At 40.8% G+C, this 20,380-nt stretch overlaps 1 protein-coding gene across 2 annotated transcripts in view; it reads right to left on the bottom strand.

Moving 5' to 3' along the window:
- The window catches only part of LARS1 (leucyl-tRNA synthetase 1), a 51,103-nt gene that overhangs the window by 18,789 nt on the left and 11,934 nt on the right, over nucleotides 1-20,380 (bottom strand). For both annotated transcript variants that reach the window (XM_066613554.1, XM_066613555.1), the window contains exons 10-23: nucleotides 19,028-19,253; nucleotides 17,662-17,749; nucleotides 16,889-16,965; nucleotides 15,531-15,584; nucleotides 14,429-14,569; nucleotides 13,429-13,506; nucleotides 11,432-11,517; nucleotides 11,278-11,343; nucleotides 11,109-11,191; nucleotides 9,896-10,034; nucleotides 5,300-5,512; nucleotides 3,027-3,084; nucleotides 1,037-1,100; nucleotides 137-320 (exon numbers count right to left, since the gene is read on the bottom strand). In XM_066613554.1, the coding sequence (XP_066469651.1) occupies nucleotides 137-320; nucleotides 1,037-1,100; nucleotides 3,027-3,084; nucleotides 5,300-5,512; nucleotides 9,896-10,034; nucleotides 11,109-11,191; nucleotides 11,278-11,343; nucleotides 11,432-11,517; nucleotides 13,429-13,506; nucleotides 14,429-14,569; nucleotides 15,531-15,584; nucleotides 16,889-16,965; nucleotides 17,662-17,749; nucleotides 19,028-19,253 (1,557 nt within the window). The remainder of the gene's footprint in view (nucleotides 1-136; nucleotides 321-1,036; nucleotides 1,101-3,026; nucleotides 3,085-5,299; nucleotides 5,513-9,895; nucleotides 10,035-11,108; nucleotides 11,192-11,277; nucleotides 11,344-11,431; nucleotides 11,518-13,428; nucleotides 13,507-14,428; nucleotides 14,570-15,530; nucleotides 15,585-16,888; nucleotides 16,966-17,661; nucleotides 17,750-19,027; nucleotides 19,254-20,380) is intronic.

The following is a 20,380-nucleotide window of genomic DNA, read 5'->3' as shown; positions in this document are numbered from 1 at the left end:
GAACAAAACTGAAGTTAGGTCAGATAATAGGGTTGTGCCAAGACAGGCTCATCTGTGATACAAAGCTGTCCTGGAGAGTCAGAGTTTCTTTTTTGAAAAAGATCAAGATTGGCAAGTTCCTGCTTTTTCACAGTACCTGGCAAAAACTCTGTCATTGAAGGTGGTGGCAGACCCACTTCTTAAACTGTCCCAGTTAGCAAGCATTTCCTTCACCCATTCTACCCAGGTGTACAGGCGAAGGATGCCAGCATCTGCCATGGCCTCCACAAAATTTGCATCTTCAACAGTATCACCTGCATCAGCCAATGCCAGTCGCATGCCTAGTAGGGAAACAAGTTTGAGTGCCTAGATCCAGGACAGATCAGCTTCATTAAGGGCAGCAAAGTACAACTCTCAACAACTTTTCACCCTGAGATCCTAGGAGCATGTTGAAACATTCCTGTTCTGGGGCAGAAGTATTTGCATCATTACAAACTTTTCTTTATTAAAAAGAAAAAATTATGCTTCAGAAGGGAAGCAGTCAAAAAAAAAGAAAACACCAGTCTTGCTGTACAGTACTCTTGTTGGGTTACAACACTATGGAATTATTTTCATAGAGGAATATACGAAGCTGCCTTCTAGTGATTCAGAATGTTGGTCCATTTGGGTTAGTGTTATTTATGCTGACTGGCAGTGACTCTCCAGGATTTCAGAGAGGGACCTCTCTTATTTTTTCAGTGGGAAGAAGCAGAGAGCATGCTTAAAGACCAACGATTGACATCCTCATGCATTGCTTTAGGCCTCCTGGATCAAAAAGAAATGCAATAAGACCAGTCTGCGAACAACCCAACAAGCTGAACTAACTCTTTTCCACATATAGGGGAGGTGATTGATGATTCATATATTGGTTGCTTCAAAAGCTAAGGGTCAGAGGTGTAACATGAAATATTTTGGATAAATAAAAGTTTGCACTATTTTTATAAGAGAACCCTAAAGACAGTAGAATCTGCCAAATAGTTCAGCACATTTATTTTTTAATTCTAACTAAATGCCTTACCATCAGCAGAAAATTTCTCAATAGCTTGAGTCAAAGTGAGAAAGTTGCCCGTAGATTTAGACATCTGCAGTAAAGGAATATGAAAGAGACATTGTAGCTTGATAGTCTATGCACTGTTCGATAGAAAAAGTTAGAGGATAGCTGAACCATGAGAACCATAATCAAACTCAATTAACTTACTTATAGTCGTGAATTTTGGGGGTCAGCATTCAGATCTATTCATCACCAATGAGTCAAAAGCCTCTATTCAGTGTTTCTCAAACTGTGGGTCAGGACCCACAAAGTGGGTCGTGAGCCAATTTCAGGTAGGTCCCCATTCATTTCAATATTTTATTTTTATTATATTAGACTTAAGGCCACCAAGGTACGTGACTGCATTTGGGGAAATGTTACAGACCTGTAACTTCTAACAGGCTACTATATATATGCTTTTAACAATGATAGTAAATGAGACTTACTCCAGGGTAAGTGTGGGTAGGATTGCAGCCTAAGATTGTTAAAACTCTTCCTGTTGATGATGTCACTTCTGGTCATGACATCACTTCCAGTGATTTTAGATTCTCATTCTAAAAAGTGGGTCCCTGTGCTAAAAGTTTGAGAATCACTGCTCAATATGACTGACTTACTAAACTGATGTCAACGTTGTGACTTCATTTTGCACAGGTAGATATCTATCAAATACAAGAGACTAGCAAAAATCTAGCTTTGTTGATATGTAAAAATAGAACAAGTTGCCATTTCAGGGACTGACCTCCACTACCAAGGCAAAACACTCTACAGGGAGTCTAAAATTGGAATCTAGTAGCTCTAGAAGAAGCTTCAGTTAAAGTGATCTCATTATACAGGGTTCAGGAACATGTACTCTTACAATCATTCTGTCCTCCAAAACATTGCAGAGATTTCTGTTGACCACAGACAGACAGTGACAGTTTGGGATAGAACAGAAGTTTTCATAAATGCTTCAAAAATGAAACTAAGATGAACCAAGCAATACAAATACCTAGACAAAAACTACAGTGTTTCAACATGGGGCCCAATCTTAAATGCTCCCAGTGGCATGCACTGGTGTTGGGTGCTGTAAATGTGCTGTAAAACACATTTACGGCACATGGTGAGTAGGGAATGCTGGCGCTGGGCCTGCACCAGTCAGGCAGGAGGACGCACTGCTACCGGGGATAAGTGACACTGCTGGGCAGTGGTGTAGCCTCTGGGGGGCAGGGGGAGAATAGAACAAGGGCAAGGTGGGGGGGCGAGAAACCAGGATGGGTGGGACTGGTGGAGCTCTGCTCTGCCGTATCTTGAACTCTGTGTCAGGCTGAAAAGGAGTCTCTCAAGTCTGTGAGGGCAAAATAGCTGGCGCAAACTTGAGAAGGCCCATTGCAGGGCTTGGGCTTTCCCTTGAGAAGGGGAACAAGTGTTCCCTTCCCCCGAGGTCACTTCCAGATACAGCAGTAGCCACTTTGGCGCAGCTGCTCCAGCAGATGCCAGGAAGCTTAGAACTGGGCTGTTGGGACAGGCAGAGAAACAGGAAAGCAGGTAAACATCTGCTGATGAACCTATGACCAAAGTTGGAAGGAACAAGATTTATTTTGTGAGCCTTGACCATAACAAAAAGCATATATTATAGTCCAGGGGTGTCAAACTCATTTCATACAGTGGGCTGGATAGCATTCATAATGCCTGCTGAGGGCCAGAAGTGATGTCATTAGGCAGGAAGCAATGCCATTAAACAAAACCAGAAATAAGTACTCTGTTCTCATGTAGGAACTCATTGGCTGCAAATGACAGAAGAGAAAATACACAGATCTTGATAATATTTCAAGATAGGGGAGAGCCCAATTATCATGCGGGCCACCCTTTCAGCAGTGCCACCTCAGTATTGCTCAGCAGCTGAGAGCCTGAGGTCCAGATAAAAAGCTTCTGCAGGCCGTATCCAACCCCCGGGCCTTATGTTTGACACCCCTGTTATAGTCCAAACAAAATGTTGTACCTTCTCTGAATTCAGGAGGAGATGTCCATTTGCTCTCACAGCTACAGGCCATTTTTCTCTGCATCAGAAGACAAATATGTTATTAATTATGTTATTTAATAATTACCTTTAAACAAGACACTGAGTGCTAAATTAGGCAGAACCACACTTCTAAAAATGACCTGCCTACAAGGACAGTTACTGCACTCTTGAAGGTAAGGAGGAATGCAGCAAAAGGGGTTTATCTGTGTTAAAGTGTGAACTATGTGTTAAGCATCAAAGAACAAATTAGTCAAATTAGAACAAAGAACAAATTAGAACAAACAAGTTATTCTATTCCATAACAATAGAATACAACATTAATTGAACTAGTGAAACACAAGAGAACCAGATGCTGCTCCGATTAGGAAGCTCCGCTGTCATTTATAAGACACCTGTACTCCAATCACATATGGGAGACAAAACATCAGGCACACGTCCTGTATCTCAGAGCATAACTATGCCTCAGTAAAAGTCTCATTGATTTCAATAATACTGCATAGAAGGAGTACCCGGTGGATTCCATCTTCAGTACAGGAGAGCTTTTAGCCAAAAAGGGGGAAGGGGGCAAGAAGAGATCAGTGGCAAAGAGGAAGGGGGAGAAAAGATGCAGCTTTTTCATTGGCTTCCCCTTCTCACCATTGCCACCAGTTTCACAATGATGGTATTTTTCCTGATGGCTACAGGTCACTATTTGTTTCCCCAAAATATCCCCTCCAACACTACATCATCACAGAACCATTTCCAGAGAATAATCTTTGGAAAAATAGCAACCACTAAAGATCACCACTGCTAAGTCCACCTCCCCCTCATCATCAAAGTTCTCTATTTTCATCCTCTGAAAACTGGAGTGACAAAAGGGGGGATTCAGTTTAGTTCCAGTCTTTAATATATCCTGAAAAAACTTGCTTAGTACTTAGTGTAACTGCATTCCCCTGCCAGCTGTTCACAGGCTAGACAGCAACAGGAAAGAAGACTAGGTACATGTGAAAGAAGACTAGTTACATGTGCTAATACAAGGAGAGCCAATTCCCATAAATAAAGGAGCCTGCCCTTTGCTCCAGTGTTCTTTCGGCAGCCATGGCATAGTGCCTTCCCTCTGCCTGCTTGATTAGTGCAGGATTGGCTGGTTGCCACTGGAACCAAGTAGAAATTGTGGGGCAGACTGAGTATTGTACATTCGTGAGCATTGTGAAAGATCAAGGTGGTGAAAGGAGGCTTACTCAAATCAATTCTTTCAAAATTAATTGGGTATTGGTGGCCTGGGGCATGAATATTCTTGGGTCCTGGGAGTCTCATCAACTGCCCCTGCCCACCAAAGGCCTTGGAGAAGAGCACCACTTTGGAGATGAGCAACAATGCCAAGCCTTCCAATGCACAACAAAGCAGGTACTTGTTTATCTTGGGATTTGAGGCAAGATAAGAGAACAGTATGCTCTGTTAATATATGTTGCAACTTTCATTTAAATCCGTATCAGTTTCTTTTGGCTGTGTTTCAAGGTATGAGAGCAATACATTTTCACATTGTATGTCTCTTCATCTAGAGCAGGGGTGCCCAAACCCTGGCCCTGGGGCCACTTGCGGCCCTCAAGACCTCTCAATGCAGCCCTCAGGGAGCCCCCAGTCTCCAATGAGCCTCTGGCCCTCCTGAGATTTGTTGGATCCCGCACTGGCCTGATGCAACTGCTCTCAGCGTGAGGGTGACTGTTTGACTTCTTGTGTAAGCTGTGGGATGAGGTCTTCCTCCACCGCTTGCTGTTTCACGTCTCTGATGCAGTAGCAGCAGCAAAGGAAAGGCCAGCCTTGCTTTGTGCAAGACCTTTTATAGGCCTTGATCTATTTTAAGACCTTCATTCATTCATGCATATAAGTTCATCTTTAAGATATTCATTTATGCAAACTTATGTAAATTTATTCAAATTTTAAATGTAAATTAATTCTTTTTTTCCCCTGGCCCCTGACAGTGTCAGAGAGATGATGTGGCCCTCCTGCCAAAAACTTTGGACACCCCTGATCTAGAGCACTGACTGGCAGCAGCTTTCCAGAGTTTCAGAGAGGAATTCATCTCTGCCCTACCTAAGATGCTGAGGACTGAACCTGGGACCTTCTGAAGGCAGAGCAGATGCTCTTCAACTGAACTACATAGGTCATCCCCAAACCTAAGACAGATTTGCCAAGTAAAACCCTGATTATTTGCATAAAAGCAACTGAAGAGGCACATTCTGATAAACCTGACAACACTAGTATAAACCAACCTCTGAACAGGCCACATGGCCACATGATTATACAGGTAGTATGACAAGTGATTTGGGACAAGATCCTTCCCAGAAGCACGCAGATCAACAGGATACCAATACTCAAATTCTTGCTTCAGTCTATCCAATGATTCTTTTGGGATTTTTGTTGCAGGGAATGGAGCTGTCTTAAAGAAGATGTAGTCCCAAACTTCTTTGGTCATCTGGTTTGCCCTGTGTATATCCAGAGGAAAAAAGTTACATGTAGAAGTACATAGTGAAGGCTAACTTTAAGCACTCTGCTAACGTTATTGGTATCAAGAATATTTATATACTGCTGCCTTTCAACAATCGGTAACTCACAAAGCAGTTTGTATTGCATCAATTAATAAATAATGGTTCCCTATCCCCAATCTAAAAAAAAGACATGAGTCACCAGCAACTGCAACTGGAAGGCATCACAATGAAATGGGTCGTGGACAGTTGTAACCTCTGGATTTCATTCCGGTCACTTACTGCACAATCCTACACATGTTCACTCAAACATGCTCCGCTAAGTTCAGTGGGACTTCCTGTCAGGTTAAATGTGTATGGGACTGTAGCCTTAGTCATCGAAAGTATACATATGCCGCCTATGCCACAATTCATGCACAACTGCAGTGATAAATAACCTTTCTTCTTTGCCTTCAAACCACAGCAGCTTTCATTTCAAAGGACTAATCCAAACACAAGCTAAAGGGTTGGAAGCTAGCAAAAGGTATCTTTAGTAATGCTCACAATATCTTCAATGAAATAAAGATGGCTGCTTAACATGTGTTTAAAGGATAGCAATAAAAGAAAGACAGGGCAGATATGAAGCTTTCTGGAAGGCAGACATTACCCATTTATTACGGAATCCAAGGTGGAACATACAGGGTTGAGATGAGACCTAGACCTGCTCAGCTTCAGCAAGAGAACAGTATTGTGTCCTCCAACTAAGTCATCAGACCAGATGTGTTGAGAATGGAGGAAGTTAGGAGTACTGCTAACTTCCATATGGAGAGGTGCGGCAATCTCCAAGGTAGTGTCAAGGACCACATTCCCCTCTGTAAAAACTTGGTGATTCTCCCCATCCAGAGAGGATGACAGATCCATGCAAACAGTCACGCCTTAGCTGTAAATGGGAGCAGATTTCCCCTGCCACTAGAAAAGCAAGGAAAGGGTCATGATTTGCCCCTTTGCCCAGCTGGAGAGTTGCCTGACCGTCCTCATGCCGAGTTCCCTGAGGAAAGAGGACAAGAGTGTTTTGACTGATGTCCTTGATTCACTTCTTCCTCCCCTTCCACACACCCCCATACAATCAAGCACACACATGCAAGGCTGAAGTATGCAAGCATCAGAGATTGCTATAATCAGTTAAATGCTAGGCAGGTTGGTTTTAAACAAACCAAAGTAAAAGATTTATTGGAGATTAAAATGGAACAAGGAAAAAAGGATGAGATCAAGAGGCAATGTTCCAAAATAAGTAAAAACACAAAGCTTCCCTGGCTTAAAGCATCCATTTACAATTGAGCATTCTCCCAGCACTGAAGGGAAAGATCTTCCTAGGAGTTCGCTCTTTCCTAGCTGGAAAGCATCATGGCTTTCACCTTACAAAGCTAAACTTATAGCTTGCACTCCCTAGCTCTGGCTCTCATCTTTCACTCCTGCTGAGCAGTCTTGCATCTGGCAGAGCAGTTCTCCTCTATCCCATTTTAGGAAGCTTGGACATTCCCAAAGCTCTGGATAGGCTGGTTTTAAGTTAACTGACATTCAAATCTCCTGCTCCCAAATCAGGTAACCAACTGGACCAATGAACAGATGAAGTTTCAGTCAAGACTATCCTTCCTCGATGATACCAGACATTCATGAGACGCCAATTTACATCTGAAAGAGGTAGGCTATGTGTGATACATGATATACTCAGGTCAGAATGGAGAATGTGACTGACTACTTCCTAGATCCTCCTCAGAATACAGACAGCAGTCTTTTAGAAAAAAGGGGGGAAGGAGGTCTCAGGAGAAGGGTGCTTGCCCATGACACGAGGTTAACCTTTGACTCCTCAAACTAGATATAGCTAGTTTTTACATTCTTACTGTTAACTATCTCAAATATACTAGTTGTACAGTATTGCATTTGAGGTCAAGATAAAGGACTACCTGCAGTTTGCTTGCCTGCACATCCTCTGTTCCAGTTTGAATTTGGTCTGTAGCCCAACGTGGCCCTGATCTGCCATCAGATTAGCATTCACAAGCTTGGAATCTGCAGCTATTATTGCGGTGCTACATCTGATTCATTGAACATGTTCTTTTTTTTTGTAAATGGCAAGTTGTAATCTTTGGCAGTGATTTCGGGGCCACAGGCAGCAGGTATAATTTAAGGGAGAAATTTACAATGGTAAATTTAAATGTAAAATTGAAAGATTCACATGCTAATTTAGTGATAATTCATTAGTCTTTCTCAGAATTATACAAGCAACTTTTGAGATGTTATTAGAGAAGTTATGTGGATTAACCTTAACTAGTTTTCTGTTAGAAACTCATTCAATGCATTTGACTTAAGACTTCAAATGCAACAAGAACAATTCACATAAAGGATATGCTTTGGAAACTCCTGGATAGCCACAACCTTCGACATGAGCAGCAGGAACAGGAGTAAAGACCAAAGTGGCTGCCAAGGTAAAATTCATTCATTTCATTTTTTTCAGGGGAGAGAAAAGGAAGAACATGAATCACAAGTCAGGCCAATTAAGAGTTTAGTGGAAAGACTCAGCAGGCACACTATGCTATGCTTGCTCTTAAAAGAAAATTTCCCACATTCCATATAGCTTGAATCTGAATCAGTCCTCCTGACTTCATTTTCACTTCTGAATCAAAAGGACAATAGGGGAGCGGGAACATTGTGAAAATCCATGAGTCTGGGTCCATCTATGCCTTCATCCAAGAAAAAGATGTTCCCTCTTTGTCTAGTGATTTTAAAACTGTGACTGACCATGGCAGTATCAGGAGACATGACAAGGACATTTTGAAAAATCACTAAAAACCAGTTTATTAGAAAATGTCGTTCAAATGCAAGAACAGATTCTGGGCAACCGTCTTATACATAAAGTGGACTATAATAGCAACTCAGAAAGAAAAATGCTCACATTTCCAACATTCTGTATCACAGCAAACTAAGCTTAACTTTGCTGGAGGCACTGCTGTTGGATCCTAAAACACTGTTTCCATTAATATAGGGCAGGAGGTCTGGTCTAGAGGGTTGAGCCTCCATTTGCCTGAAGATAACATCCAAAGGTCGCCAGTTTGAGGTCACTGGCACTGTGCGACCTTGAAGCAGCTGACAAGCTGAGCTGAGTTTTTTCCATCTGCTCTGAGCGTGGGAGGATGGAGGTCAGAATGTGCGACCAGATCAAGAAAGAAGCATCTGATTGTTGTGGTTTCTTGAAAGATAGAACCTTTCAAATTGTAAAAATCCCTAGGGGGATTTAAATATGCCTGCCTATGTAAACTGCCTTGAATAAAGTCTGAGAAGAAATCTGTGGACCAAGAAAGGCGGGATAGAAATACCTGTATTATTATATTATTAATATAAAGAGAGCTTGGGCAGGTTTTGTCTAAAGGTTCAACAACAGAAGCTTTTACATGTGAAGACACAGACACAGCTACTGTATCTACACAGTGGGGACCACAGAAACAGTATAGTGCAGTGGTTCCCAAACTCCTCCCAACTCCAGGGAGTTGGGACCGCTGTGAGTTGTTGCGGGGTGGGAGAAGCAGGGAGCTGCAGGAACCCAGAGACATCCCCACATACCTGGAGCATCTTGCAGCCTCCTGGAGGCTTGCAGCTGCCTCTGCAACCCACCGCAAGGCTGTAAAGAGCGCCATTGTGCTCTCGGAACTCACTTCCAGTTAGTGAGCTTAAGGAGGAATGACCCATTTCCAGTTCCCCTGGTGATCACGACCCAGCAGTTTGGAAACCACTGGTATAGTGCTTTCTGACTATTTACATCCACATGTAGATAGATATCAGGCACCCTTCCCAGGGCCAAACTAGACATGACTTCAAAAAACATTGTTTGGGCCGTGCATGTTTGTGCTAGTGGGGAACTTTATAATTAGCAGGAAGGGCTGAGATTGCAGCACTGGAGAGAAGGATTATGCTCTTTTTCCCTTACCATGGTACTTTTCTAGATCAAAGCTCACCATGGCTGCCACAGTATACTGTGGTCCCAATCCAGATGCGGAGCCCTTGTAGATATTTACCAAAAAACAAAAACCACTTAAACATGCTAGGTCAAACAACAAATTTTAAGCCATATGTAGTTTGGCCTTCGTTGTTTTCCTCATTCCCTGAGAAAACAGAGCAATAATGCCTGATCCACATTACCAATTTTTCCCCTGCCATGCTGCAATTTAGAGTTGCCCTGCAAAGACATTCATATACAACTTTCATTTGTGAGGGTCCAGTGTTTATTTGGCTTCCTACCTGCCATGTAAGAATACGAAGTGACTTTATTAACAGGAATTTCTCTTGTCCATAACTACATGAACCATAACAATGACTATGTGTACAACACACACAGTACTTCTTCCTTCTCACCTAATCCCTAATGGAGACTCTCCAGGTCCACGAAGATTGCCCCCTTGCAGAAGATGTGCAACTGTGTAAAAGGCCATGTAGATTGTAGAATCAGAGAGAGATTCTATCAGCCACTGCTCATCCCAAGGCAAGCGAGTACCTACAAGTGACAAAACATGTCAGTGACTGAGCACAAAGCAGCATTCCAGTTTCCTGTATTTTCTGTGGTGGGGGAGGGGGAGTATTGTAGCCATATTTTCTTAAATACCTTAGCTACCAAGGGGAAAAAGCTTTCATAGTATGACAACTGAACAACTATCAAATTCCCTCAGGTTGCATGCATTAGCACAATAATATGTGAATCACATCTTAGAAATGGAAATACAGGTGTGCGCCACTTAAGGACAGGGATACATTATCCAATCCGCATTGCTAAGTGATTAGGTTATTAACTGAACATCCAGCCAATCCAGTGCCTTTGTTGTATAAACAGACACTCCCTAACAGACACTAGCTGGCTGCACAGGCTATTGGAGACAAATTGCCTCTTCTTTGCATTAAGAGCCTCTTTGTTGTGTAAACAGACACTGCTGCAGGCTATGGGAGACCTGATTGCCTCCTTAAGAGCCTCTCTTATTTTTTCCACCTTTGTATATGTGGTCCATCATTAAGCAGAAGGTCATTAAGCGGCATATGCCTGTAAAGAGCACTGGACACTGTTAGATACAGAACAAGCTTGGGCTCTTCAGAACGTTGTACTAATAATCATCATTCTAACACAGTTCTGAACAGTCTCATGACAACAATAGAAATCCGCCTATGTGGAAAACTGAGCTATGCCCTGATCTAAGCAAAACATAAGCAATGCTAATTGCTAATTTTTCAGTGGGCCATATGATGGCCGAGACAATGGAATTCTATGATCAGAGCTCCCATTTCTTAAAATGCTGACAATTAGTAGTCATGGGGGTCTTTGATCCATACTGGAATTGTGCACTGTGGAAGGGAGTTTAACCTTTTCCCTTAATCCCATTTTCACAGGGAAAATTGTGGAAGCCCCCTTCTTTCTCTTCCCTGACCCCATCATTGCAAACTTGTTAAAACAGCACTCAAGACACAATCATGGATCTCCACTATCTTGTCTAGTTTGGTCCTCCATCAGAGTCTGCATTATTAAAAAAAGAAACACTTCACAACGTGACAGAACAATCACGTACTTCAAGCACTTTCCTACCTAAGCCATAGGTCCTTGAACAGGCATGTTCCTGCAACCAGCCTAGAGTAGCTTCAAAATTTCTCCTCGTCTCTTCACAGAATCTGGGAAGAGCAAATCATTAATCTTTGGCGTCTTCTCCTGTACTCCATCAGCCCATACCTCCCTACTTCTATTCCCCATGACTTACGTCTCAAGGTTTTTCAGACATTCATGAGCCTGCTGCTTCCAGTTTTCTTCACCATAGTCCAAGTACCTGGGGAAAAAAAAATCAGACAAAATCAGGTGCAAGAAAACAAAGACACCGTGAGAGAAGATTTACCTCTGACTTACAGCTAACTCACCATTGGTCACAAAGAGCCACCACACACTCGTCTCCAGATCTAGACATGACTTGCTTCTCTGGCTCCATATAGATCATTGCTTCACCCTGAATAAGGTAAAAAGGTAGAATTTAAATGCTGCAACAATAATTTTAAGAAACAAGGACACAGCTTTGGTCATGCAGACATCCCAAATGTCATTTTACAAATAATTTGTTAACAATCCAGAATCATGTTCTAATGTTCTCTGATATATCAGACAGAACCAAAGTTACAGATCTAAAAGCCCATATAAGGGAAAGTCTGGTGTTTTGTTTTTTTTGCCAGAGTCAGAACCTGCCCTACACTACCATGATACACTGGAAAAAGTGGCCTTCTAGCCCACTGAAGTTTATGTCATAATGGATTTGTTAATCTGTAAAGGTGTCACAGGACTTCTGGTTACTTTTACTGTAACAGACTAAAACTACTACCCTTCTGGAAGTCCAACACACTGACACTCATTGCCTTCCTTGTACAATTTAAGTACTGCACATGGAGTGATGGCAGGGCAGTCAAGGGCTGTCTATGCGATCTTTAACGGCTCTGTTCGATTGAACTGTCATTCAAATTATTGGTGCAACTATGTTTGTGTTCATAAGTGTTTATGTCATAAAATAAGCCATATAACTCTGCCCCATTTTTCAATCTTAGGATGTTGATTTAAGTACTGTAACACAAGAGTAAGTCATGTAACAAATAAAATAAACATATTCAGCAACAGCTAAAGCAGTTTGCGGGAGTAAACTACCTAAATTCTGTAAATTCATTCATTCTTGCACATGATTTTCAACCTGTGCTAGAGATTTCCTATGCACAGAATGAAACTAAATTTTACATGCATTTTTTGTGCATATTATGGAGTTCAGTTTTGTAAAAGATAATCTAGGATAAGAGCTTAAATGGACTGGCATGATACCATCTAGCTCCAGGAAAATCTTAATGATTCACACAATCAAATTAGACTTGCAGAACCTTCAACTGCCCTCTTGTGAAAAAAAAAATGTATAATTTCATTAGATCAGTGTTTCTCAAACTGTAGGTTGGAGCCCACTAGGTGGGTCGCAAGCCAATTTCAGGTGGGTCCCCATTCATTTCAATTTTTTTTAACATATTAGACTTGATGCTCCCATGGTATGTGACTGCATTTGGAGAAATGTTACAGACCTGTACGTTTAACACGCTACTATGTATATTCTTTTAATAATGATATAGTTAATTGGACTTACTCCTGGGTAAGTGTGGGGAGGACTGCAGCCTAGGATTGTGAAAAATTTCCTGCTTGATGATGTCACTTCTGGTGAGTCCTGAAAGATTCTCATTCTAAAAAGTGGGTCTTGGTGCTAAATGTGTGAGAACCACTGCGAGCACAATCCTAACCCATTTTCCAGCACCAACATAAGGGCAATGTAGCTCTTAGGTAAGGGAACAAACACTCCCTTACTTTGAAGAGGCCTCCATGAGTGACACCCAACTGCAGGATGCAGCACACACCCCTCTGACACAGCTATGCCAGTGCTGGAAAGTGGGTTAGGATTTGGGCCTGCATTAGATAAATAATTTGATAGTATCATGGTACTCAGTAGTGACAAGGTTCTGGAAGCAGGCAATGCTCTCTTTTTTAAAACTTCAGAGATCAGATTTTAGAGACTGAAATCTCACTGTAGCCTGCCAGTTACAAATATCCCACACTTTGTTTCTATCTAAAGTGCCTAAAAAGGGACTTTCAAAGCTCATGAAGCTTGTCTTTAGCAAACAAGGATTAGTTCACAAAAGGAAAAACAATAAAACCAGAATGCTTCAAAAAAAGCTTTTTTTTCTTCCTGAAAAAAAGAAGAAAGCTCTGACTGGTCAGGAGTATTAATTTTTCTTCTACAACAAAACCAAAGCACTTGACTTAGTGCTCAAGTGGTGCTTTGCTGTTGTCAAAGCATTATATTTATATTTATAAAGGAACCCCAAAAGGAACTACTACACACTTTGTCTAGCATCTTCTTCTGAATAAGTTTCTTGGCATCCTGGACCTTCTGACCTTTGTATTCATCCACCAGCATTATCTGAAAAAGGGATTACATTGCAGAGATTACAATTTGATTTAGAAATTTTGTATCTAAGGACCCCCCCCCCCCCAATCTCTTCACAGGAAATGCCTGCAGATTTTGCTTCACAAATCTGATTGCTACTGAGTTGGAGGTTTCAGTCCTGACAGTTTTACCTCTTGCAGATCTAACAAGGCAAAAAGATCAAGAATTATCCACATATCATGTTGGGAGGGGGTGGATTAAACACAGGGTATTGGCAATCAAATTGTCTTATGTTAAAAGAGAGACCTACTGGCGCCATAGAGAAAAGGGGATAACAGAAAATACAAGGTTAAAAGAGGATAGTGCCACTGATAACTTGAAAACCAGCAACATAGGACAACAGGGCAGTAATGAAAAACAGCAGCAGAAGGGTCAGAGCACCTAAATGACCAAGAGATGATTTCAGTTTATTTCTAATACAGTTAAATGGATATTCTCTCACACACCCCTCTTGGATGAATTAACTCATGGCTAACCTAGGGCCCAAGCCTCTCCAGTTTTCCAGTCCTGGTGCAGCCATGCCAATGGGGTGTCTGCTGCAACCTTTGGTGCATAGGCAGTCACAGAGGCCTCCTCAAGGTAAGGAAATCTTTGTTCCCTTATCTCAGGGCTGAATTGCAGCTGCACCAGTGCTGGAAAGTTGGACAGGATTTGGCCCTTAGAAATTAGCTGTATGGTCTTAAATGGGAAGGGATGAAAACACTCCAAGAACAGGTTCAGATGTGCCTAAATCAGGTTCTGATGGAAAAAAAGCCATTCCTCTTTTAGCAGATTCATTAGCTTAATCAGCATGAAGTGCCAAGTAATTTCTTTCACTTACAATTCAACTCAGTATTGGGCACAAGAGGTCTCAACAAAAAATTTTACCTCCCTTTTTTCGTTATCTTTTACTCACTCCATCATAAAATCCTTTCAGGTACACTCTCTCTTTGGCTTCTGCAAGCTTCTCTCTGTCATTTTGACTCTGGATTTTCAGCTCATCACAGACCAATGGAGCAGAAAGGTTGCCAAAGCCAGGGATCTCAATGATGGGCACCTGAGAATAAAAATATACTACAGTAAAGTGCTTGTTTTCAACTGCCAGATTGAATAAAAAGTTCTGCAGATAATTCAATCTTGACTCCTGTAGCCATCAAAGAAAAGGAATTTATATTCTACAGCCTACTAACAGTATGTGCTTTTTCATAGTCCAACAGGTTGGAAATGTAAACTATGGCAGTAAAAAGATAACGCAGGCCTGTTAATTAATCCAAAAACAATATTGGATTGGATTTCTGTAGGACAGGACAGACATCATAGACTTGGGAATTTGCTTTGGTTGTTTCTTAATTATAATTTGTTTTCGATTATCATTCATTGCACTTATTTGGTTCTCAATATTCTATGCAATGGCTAAAAAACACAGTTTTGGAAGTGACCCGAGGCTACCTAGTTTTGGAAATTGCATCAAGAATATTATTGTGCTTTCATTAATAAACAGTGAGAAACTAATTCTAAGTTGGTCTGTCTTATTGGACAGGTTTCCAAACCTGTTCTATTTCCTATTTTCAAACCTTATTGTTTCTCAATAAGCCCTTAGGAATTACTTGTAATTTGAATTCAAAACACAGAGCAGAACTACATCACATCAGCAAAGAGCAGTTCCTGGCCCTGTGTCTGCTGAACAAGAATGCTGAGGCAATGGTGGAAGAAATCTCTTCTAACTTAGAGGAGCATGCATTAACTACTGGTCTTCCCCACTAAATCTCATCTGCTATTATCCAATCCTGAAAATAAACCAACTGAAACGATGTGTGCCCCACTGGCCCGTTCATAATAACTGAAATGGGTGCCCCCCTGACCTATTGAGAATTTGAGGACTCCATCTGATATTGCTTGTGGAAGCATTTGGAAGATATTTATCACAGACATGTAAATTTCTCAGGGATAATGCAACCTCTTAAAATGCAGGTGACCAACAATGCATGTTCAACAAGAGCATTCTTTGCTACACTCACTGGTTCAAATGGCAGGACCATTTCATCTTTAATGCCATACTTTGCTCGAAATGCCTGTGAAGAAATTAAAAACAAGATGTCGTCACCAAAACTTCTCTTCAATGAGAATTGTAAAAACAAACAAGTGTTTAGACTAAAAAGAAAAAACTATGAACAGCAAATCAATAATGTTTTTAAAATAGCATTAGCTCACTGGGCTGCAATATTTAACACACCAATTATGATCAGATTAATTCTGATTGCAATCCACACTTACCTGGGAGTAAGTCCCCTTGAACGCAATAGGACTTCTGGGCAGACAAACATAGGATTGTACTTCAAAAGACATGCCACAAATGAACAACAATTGTTTTTTAAAATAAAAATTTTTAATAACTGCTTTTTTAAAAAATGCAGATGGCAAGCATCTCGTTTGTGGCATTTTCCCTCTTTCATAGGGAATGAGGCTAAGTGCCTTTTCTCAGATTATACGCCTGCAGTTTACACTATGTGTGCACTATTAAAAACAGTTTGTTTCAGAACAGCACAAGTGAATCTTTGTGCTTAAGAAATATTGTTTTCACTTTTGTAAATGTATGTAATGTGTGCAATCTATCCAAATGATTAATCAGCTACAAATTCTTTAAATCAGGTGACAGCCCTAAGTTTTGTCCTATTTCCTTTACCTTCTGATATACTGTGCCCAAAAAGTCTAGTATACTTGCATTTACCAGTTTCTAGTCACTAGAATGGTGGTCCTTGCAGCAGAGTGATATTTGGGATTTAATAACTTCACAAGAAGGAAATCAGTTGTTTTGTATAAGGTACAGCACATCTCAGAGGCCGTATAGCACCTTTCAGATGTTACAGTGAGTTCTCTAAATTCAACCTACAGTGCTTGCCTTCACATTTAAAGTCCCAGATTAATATGGTCAGGACCAAACATGTACTTCTTTATCCACCTGACTGTCATTGACAGATCTCAACTCATCAACACCACAGAATCATCCCCACAGCATAGCTGCAACACCTAAATGGTACAAGTGCTGTGGATTATATTAAGAGTGGTGGATTTACATCAGTGTCGCTGCACAACTGACACACTGACTGGCTAAATTTAAATAAGTGAATGTTTGATCATGAAAATATTTCTCTTTACACTTAAGAGATTCATAGCAAACAACTTGGACTTGCATCTGTAAAAGCTGCATGATCACCAGTTGCAAGCAATATGAGAAGTCCCTGATAAAAATTTCCAGGAGACACAAAGAAAACACTCCTTATTTTTGCTGTTGTCTTTTAACACAGTTAAGCATGTTGTCTTTTAACATAGTTAAAAGAAGCAAATAGCTTTCAAGGTGCAGGTTTAAGAGGCTAACCTGTTTTTTCTTCAAATCTCTCAAAGCTGTGATGTCATCTGGGGAATCTGATGGGACACTTGAAACTACTCCAGTTCCTTACAAACAATATTCAGGAAATAGAGATTATCATAGGTTTATTTTTATGGTAAAATTTTGCATTTAAAGTTTCTAACATTAATGACAAGAACCTCCATTTAACAAATTCATACATTCAAAATAATTTTAAAATAATGTTATGAATGTCATTCAAATGGCTCTGTTACTTGTAGATATTACAGCAGCAGATTGCAGCTCCTACTTTAGGTTTACAATGAAAAATCACAATACACTCCAGAAACATGGTCTGAAACAGAAATCATAAAATACCCTCAGATCATTTGTGCTTTTTCTGACCAATTCTGGCTGACAGCTCCCTGCCTGGAACTCCATAGCAGGAATAGAATGGATCTCTACTGATAACTTGGACACAGCTCAGGGATTATGAAGCTGACAAAGTGCCATGTCACACAAAGAAAAGATGGAGGAACTAAAAACAAAAAGGAGTAACAGTGATTACTTTAAAAAAATAAAAGACATCAGAAAGAGGCAGACTTGGAATGAGAACCAAAAAAGTCAAATAATCTAGCGACAATTCCTTTGCTGGTCAGCCTATGAAATCCAAAAGCACAATACGTCACAAGAGGTATAATGCTGAATGAGTGGTGCTTGCAGAGGAAGTATCTCCAATATTCTCTAAGGGGAAAGCAGTTGGTGCTGTTAATTGTGCACAGAGGAAGAGGCAACAACCTTACCTTTATCTTCCTTAATGGTCAACATAGGAAGAGCATAGATTATTTTGTAGGATGTTAGAGGGGCAGAGAGAGCAGCTCCAAGAATCTCCTATACAATAGAGAGACAATATTAAAAAAGAAGGGATAGTACATCTTATATTATGGTCATGTGATCACTTCTGACTGAGGCATCACCAAGAAGTTTACGATATAGTCATGGATCTCAAGACTTCAATGAATGAAGGGTGGGGTTGCATTGAATTCTCCTCCTTGCCAGGTGCACTCACACATGCTACTCCAGAGGTTCTCCAACCCTTGGAGGGGCACAAGGAGCTGCTCTCCCAGGCCACTCACAGAAGTGCCTTCTACTCGCACATTTATTTAGGATACTTATATATCAACTTTTGAACAAAAAATAATCTTCAAAAGTGGTTTATGGATGGGATTTTAATCAGTTGGTGTAAGGGATGTTTCATAACCTTTTGTGCTACAGAAGAAGGCCAGATGTAGCAGGATACACACCAGGGGGGAAAAAAGACAAAAAGACAGACCAGCTCAACCCACAATAGCAAACTAAGGCATTTCTGCAGAATATCTATTCCCATACTTCTACCGTTCCTCACCCTCTTTTTAAAGAGTTCTACGCTTCAGCATGGAAATCTGCTCTTCGATGCCATCAACTTCCACATAAACACTGGTCCTGGAGACAAGTCATAGATTCCCCAAGATTTTGCATACTTCACCAGAAAATTGAGTTTCATCTTAACAATGACATAATACATGGTACATAATATAGTCCAGGTTGAGTCTCAGCCTCTGCAAAGGTTCCAAAAACCTCAGTGGATGCCAATTTTCATGTTAAACAAAAGCAATTAAAAAACCCTTTAGGCAGCAGTTTAAAAACAGCCTGCTTACCACAGTAACAGGGTAGGCAGGCAATTGATCAATCTCCCTCCCCCTCTCCCAGACGTATAACAGCTATGTTTCAGCTGGGAGGCAAACCCTCCCTTCCCACTGGAGCAGCAAAAGAATGCAAAGTGAAAATCAGTTCCAGGGGGAAGGAAGGGGTCTGCCTCCCAGTTGAAACAAAGCTGTTCTAAGCCCCAGAGAGAGGAAGAGAGATTGATTGCCTGCCTGCTTTGCCAGGTTACCACGGCATTTTAAGCCATTAACCATTACCTAAAGAAATGTTTATCTTCTTCTTTAAATGGACAACCTCATTCATGTTGAGATAGAATTGCAGGTGAAAAATCCACTGATAATTAGGTTATACCTGTACATAGTAAACCCCAAGTTAAACATTCCTCAAAGCTTGCCTGCAAAACAAGCACCCAAAGTCATCTTCTGTCATGCAAGTCATCTTGGCCACATGGCAGAAGACACTAACCTCCCCCATTAGCTCCTTCACAACAGGTACGACTCCAGTGGTTTTGGTGAAACCTTGGTAGGACATATTCCTGGCAGCTCTTTGTGTGCAAATAAAAATATCTCCATTCACAGTCTCAAAGCCAATGTACTTCATATCAGGGCGAACCCAGCAATTAGTCTGCCCAGACATGGTCTCTGGTCGGAGAGTCGCAGCAACTAAGAAGATGTTCTTTCCCTTAAGACCACTGTAAAAGAAAGAGAAGGTAGCTAGGAAAGTAATAGGGCAGTGATTGTATGCGAGAAGCTCCCCAAACATAATCTGAGGAGCTAAAACTACACTATTTCAAATGCTATAAGCCTATGGTCAATATCCCTTTATGCATGGTATCATTTATGTAATACACATGTTCAGCTTTGAGAACACTGATCAAATTAAACTGGTAGTGAAACTACAATCCACAAACATCCTGCTTGATCAGATCAGTTCAATAAGATTCCTAAGAAAGCCTGGTCAACCACAGCAATCTGATCTGCACCTATAGTGCATTTCTTTAGAATGCAAGATATCCTAAAACCATCCATCCTATCTGTAGCAAGTATTTTTGAGCCTACAGTATTGGACAGCATTTCCAAACCTATTTGCACAGGAGCTGCATGAAAAGGAGTTAACAGAGCCCGGCACAAGTTGCTTAAGGAGAGAAAGAACGAAGTCAAAGAAAATGACACTGTCATTACATAAGAAGAAGTTGTTCTTCATATTCACTTTACAGAGTACAAGACAAAGAAAACCCTATTTCTATAAATTTAAAAACTTGAGCAGAAAGACCTTTTTTCCTCAAAGAATACTCAGTGTGCATTTCTACATGCAACCTCCATTAAGAACTACATATAGGAATTCACATGAACAGAGACAACCATAAGCAGTTGCTACTCTTAGACTGACTCACATCACTACAGCAAGTCCTCACTTGTCAATAGGTTCTTGGGAACTGCAACTTTAAGTAAAACAACTTACAGTATAACAAAATCAATTTTACCTAGTAGATAGGTAATAGATACATGAACAAGAGTTACGTTCCTACAGCATATTTCTGGTCACAAAAACATCAAACTTCTAAATAAAGACCCCAAACACTTCTAATATTAAACACTGAAATAAATGTGAGTTTTCTGGTCAGAGAAAACCATGCAGACATGGGGAGAACATGCAAATTCCACACCAACAGTGGTCCTGACCAAGAATCCTTTTTTCTCATCAACTTTAAAACAAAACTTTCAATGAGGACTTACTATAGTGGTAACAATATGTGTGAGGGGGAAAAACTTAATGCCATAAGAAGAGCCCTTCTGGGTCAAGCTAAATGTCAACTTA

The sequence above is a fragment of the Tiliqua scincoides genome, chromosome 2 (genome assembly GCF_035046505.1).
Source record: "Tiliqua scincoides isolate rTilSci1 chromosome 2, rTilSci1.hap2, whole genome shotgun sequence".
In the NCBI taxonomy this organism is placed as follows: Eukaryota; Metazoa; Chordata; class Lepidosauria; order Squamata; family Scincidae; genus Tiliqua; species Tiliqua scincoides.
This window is presented reverse-complemented; position numbering and strand designations above follow the sequence as displayed.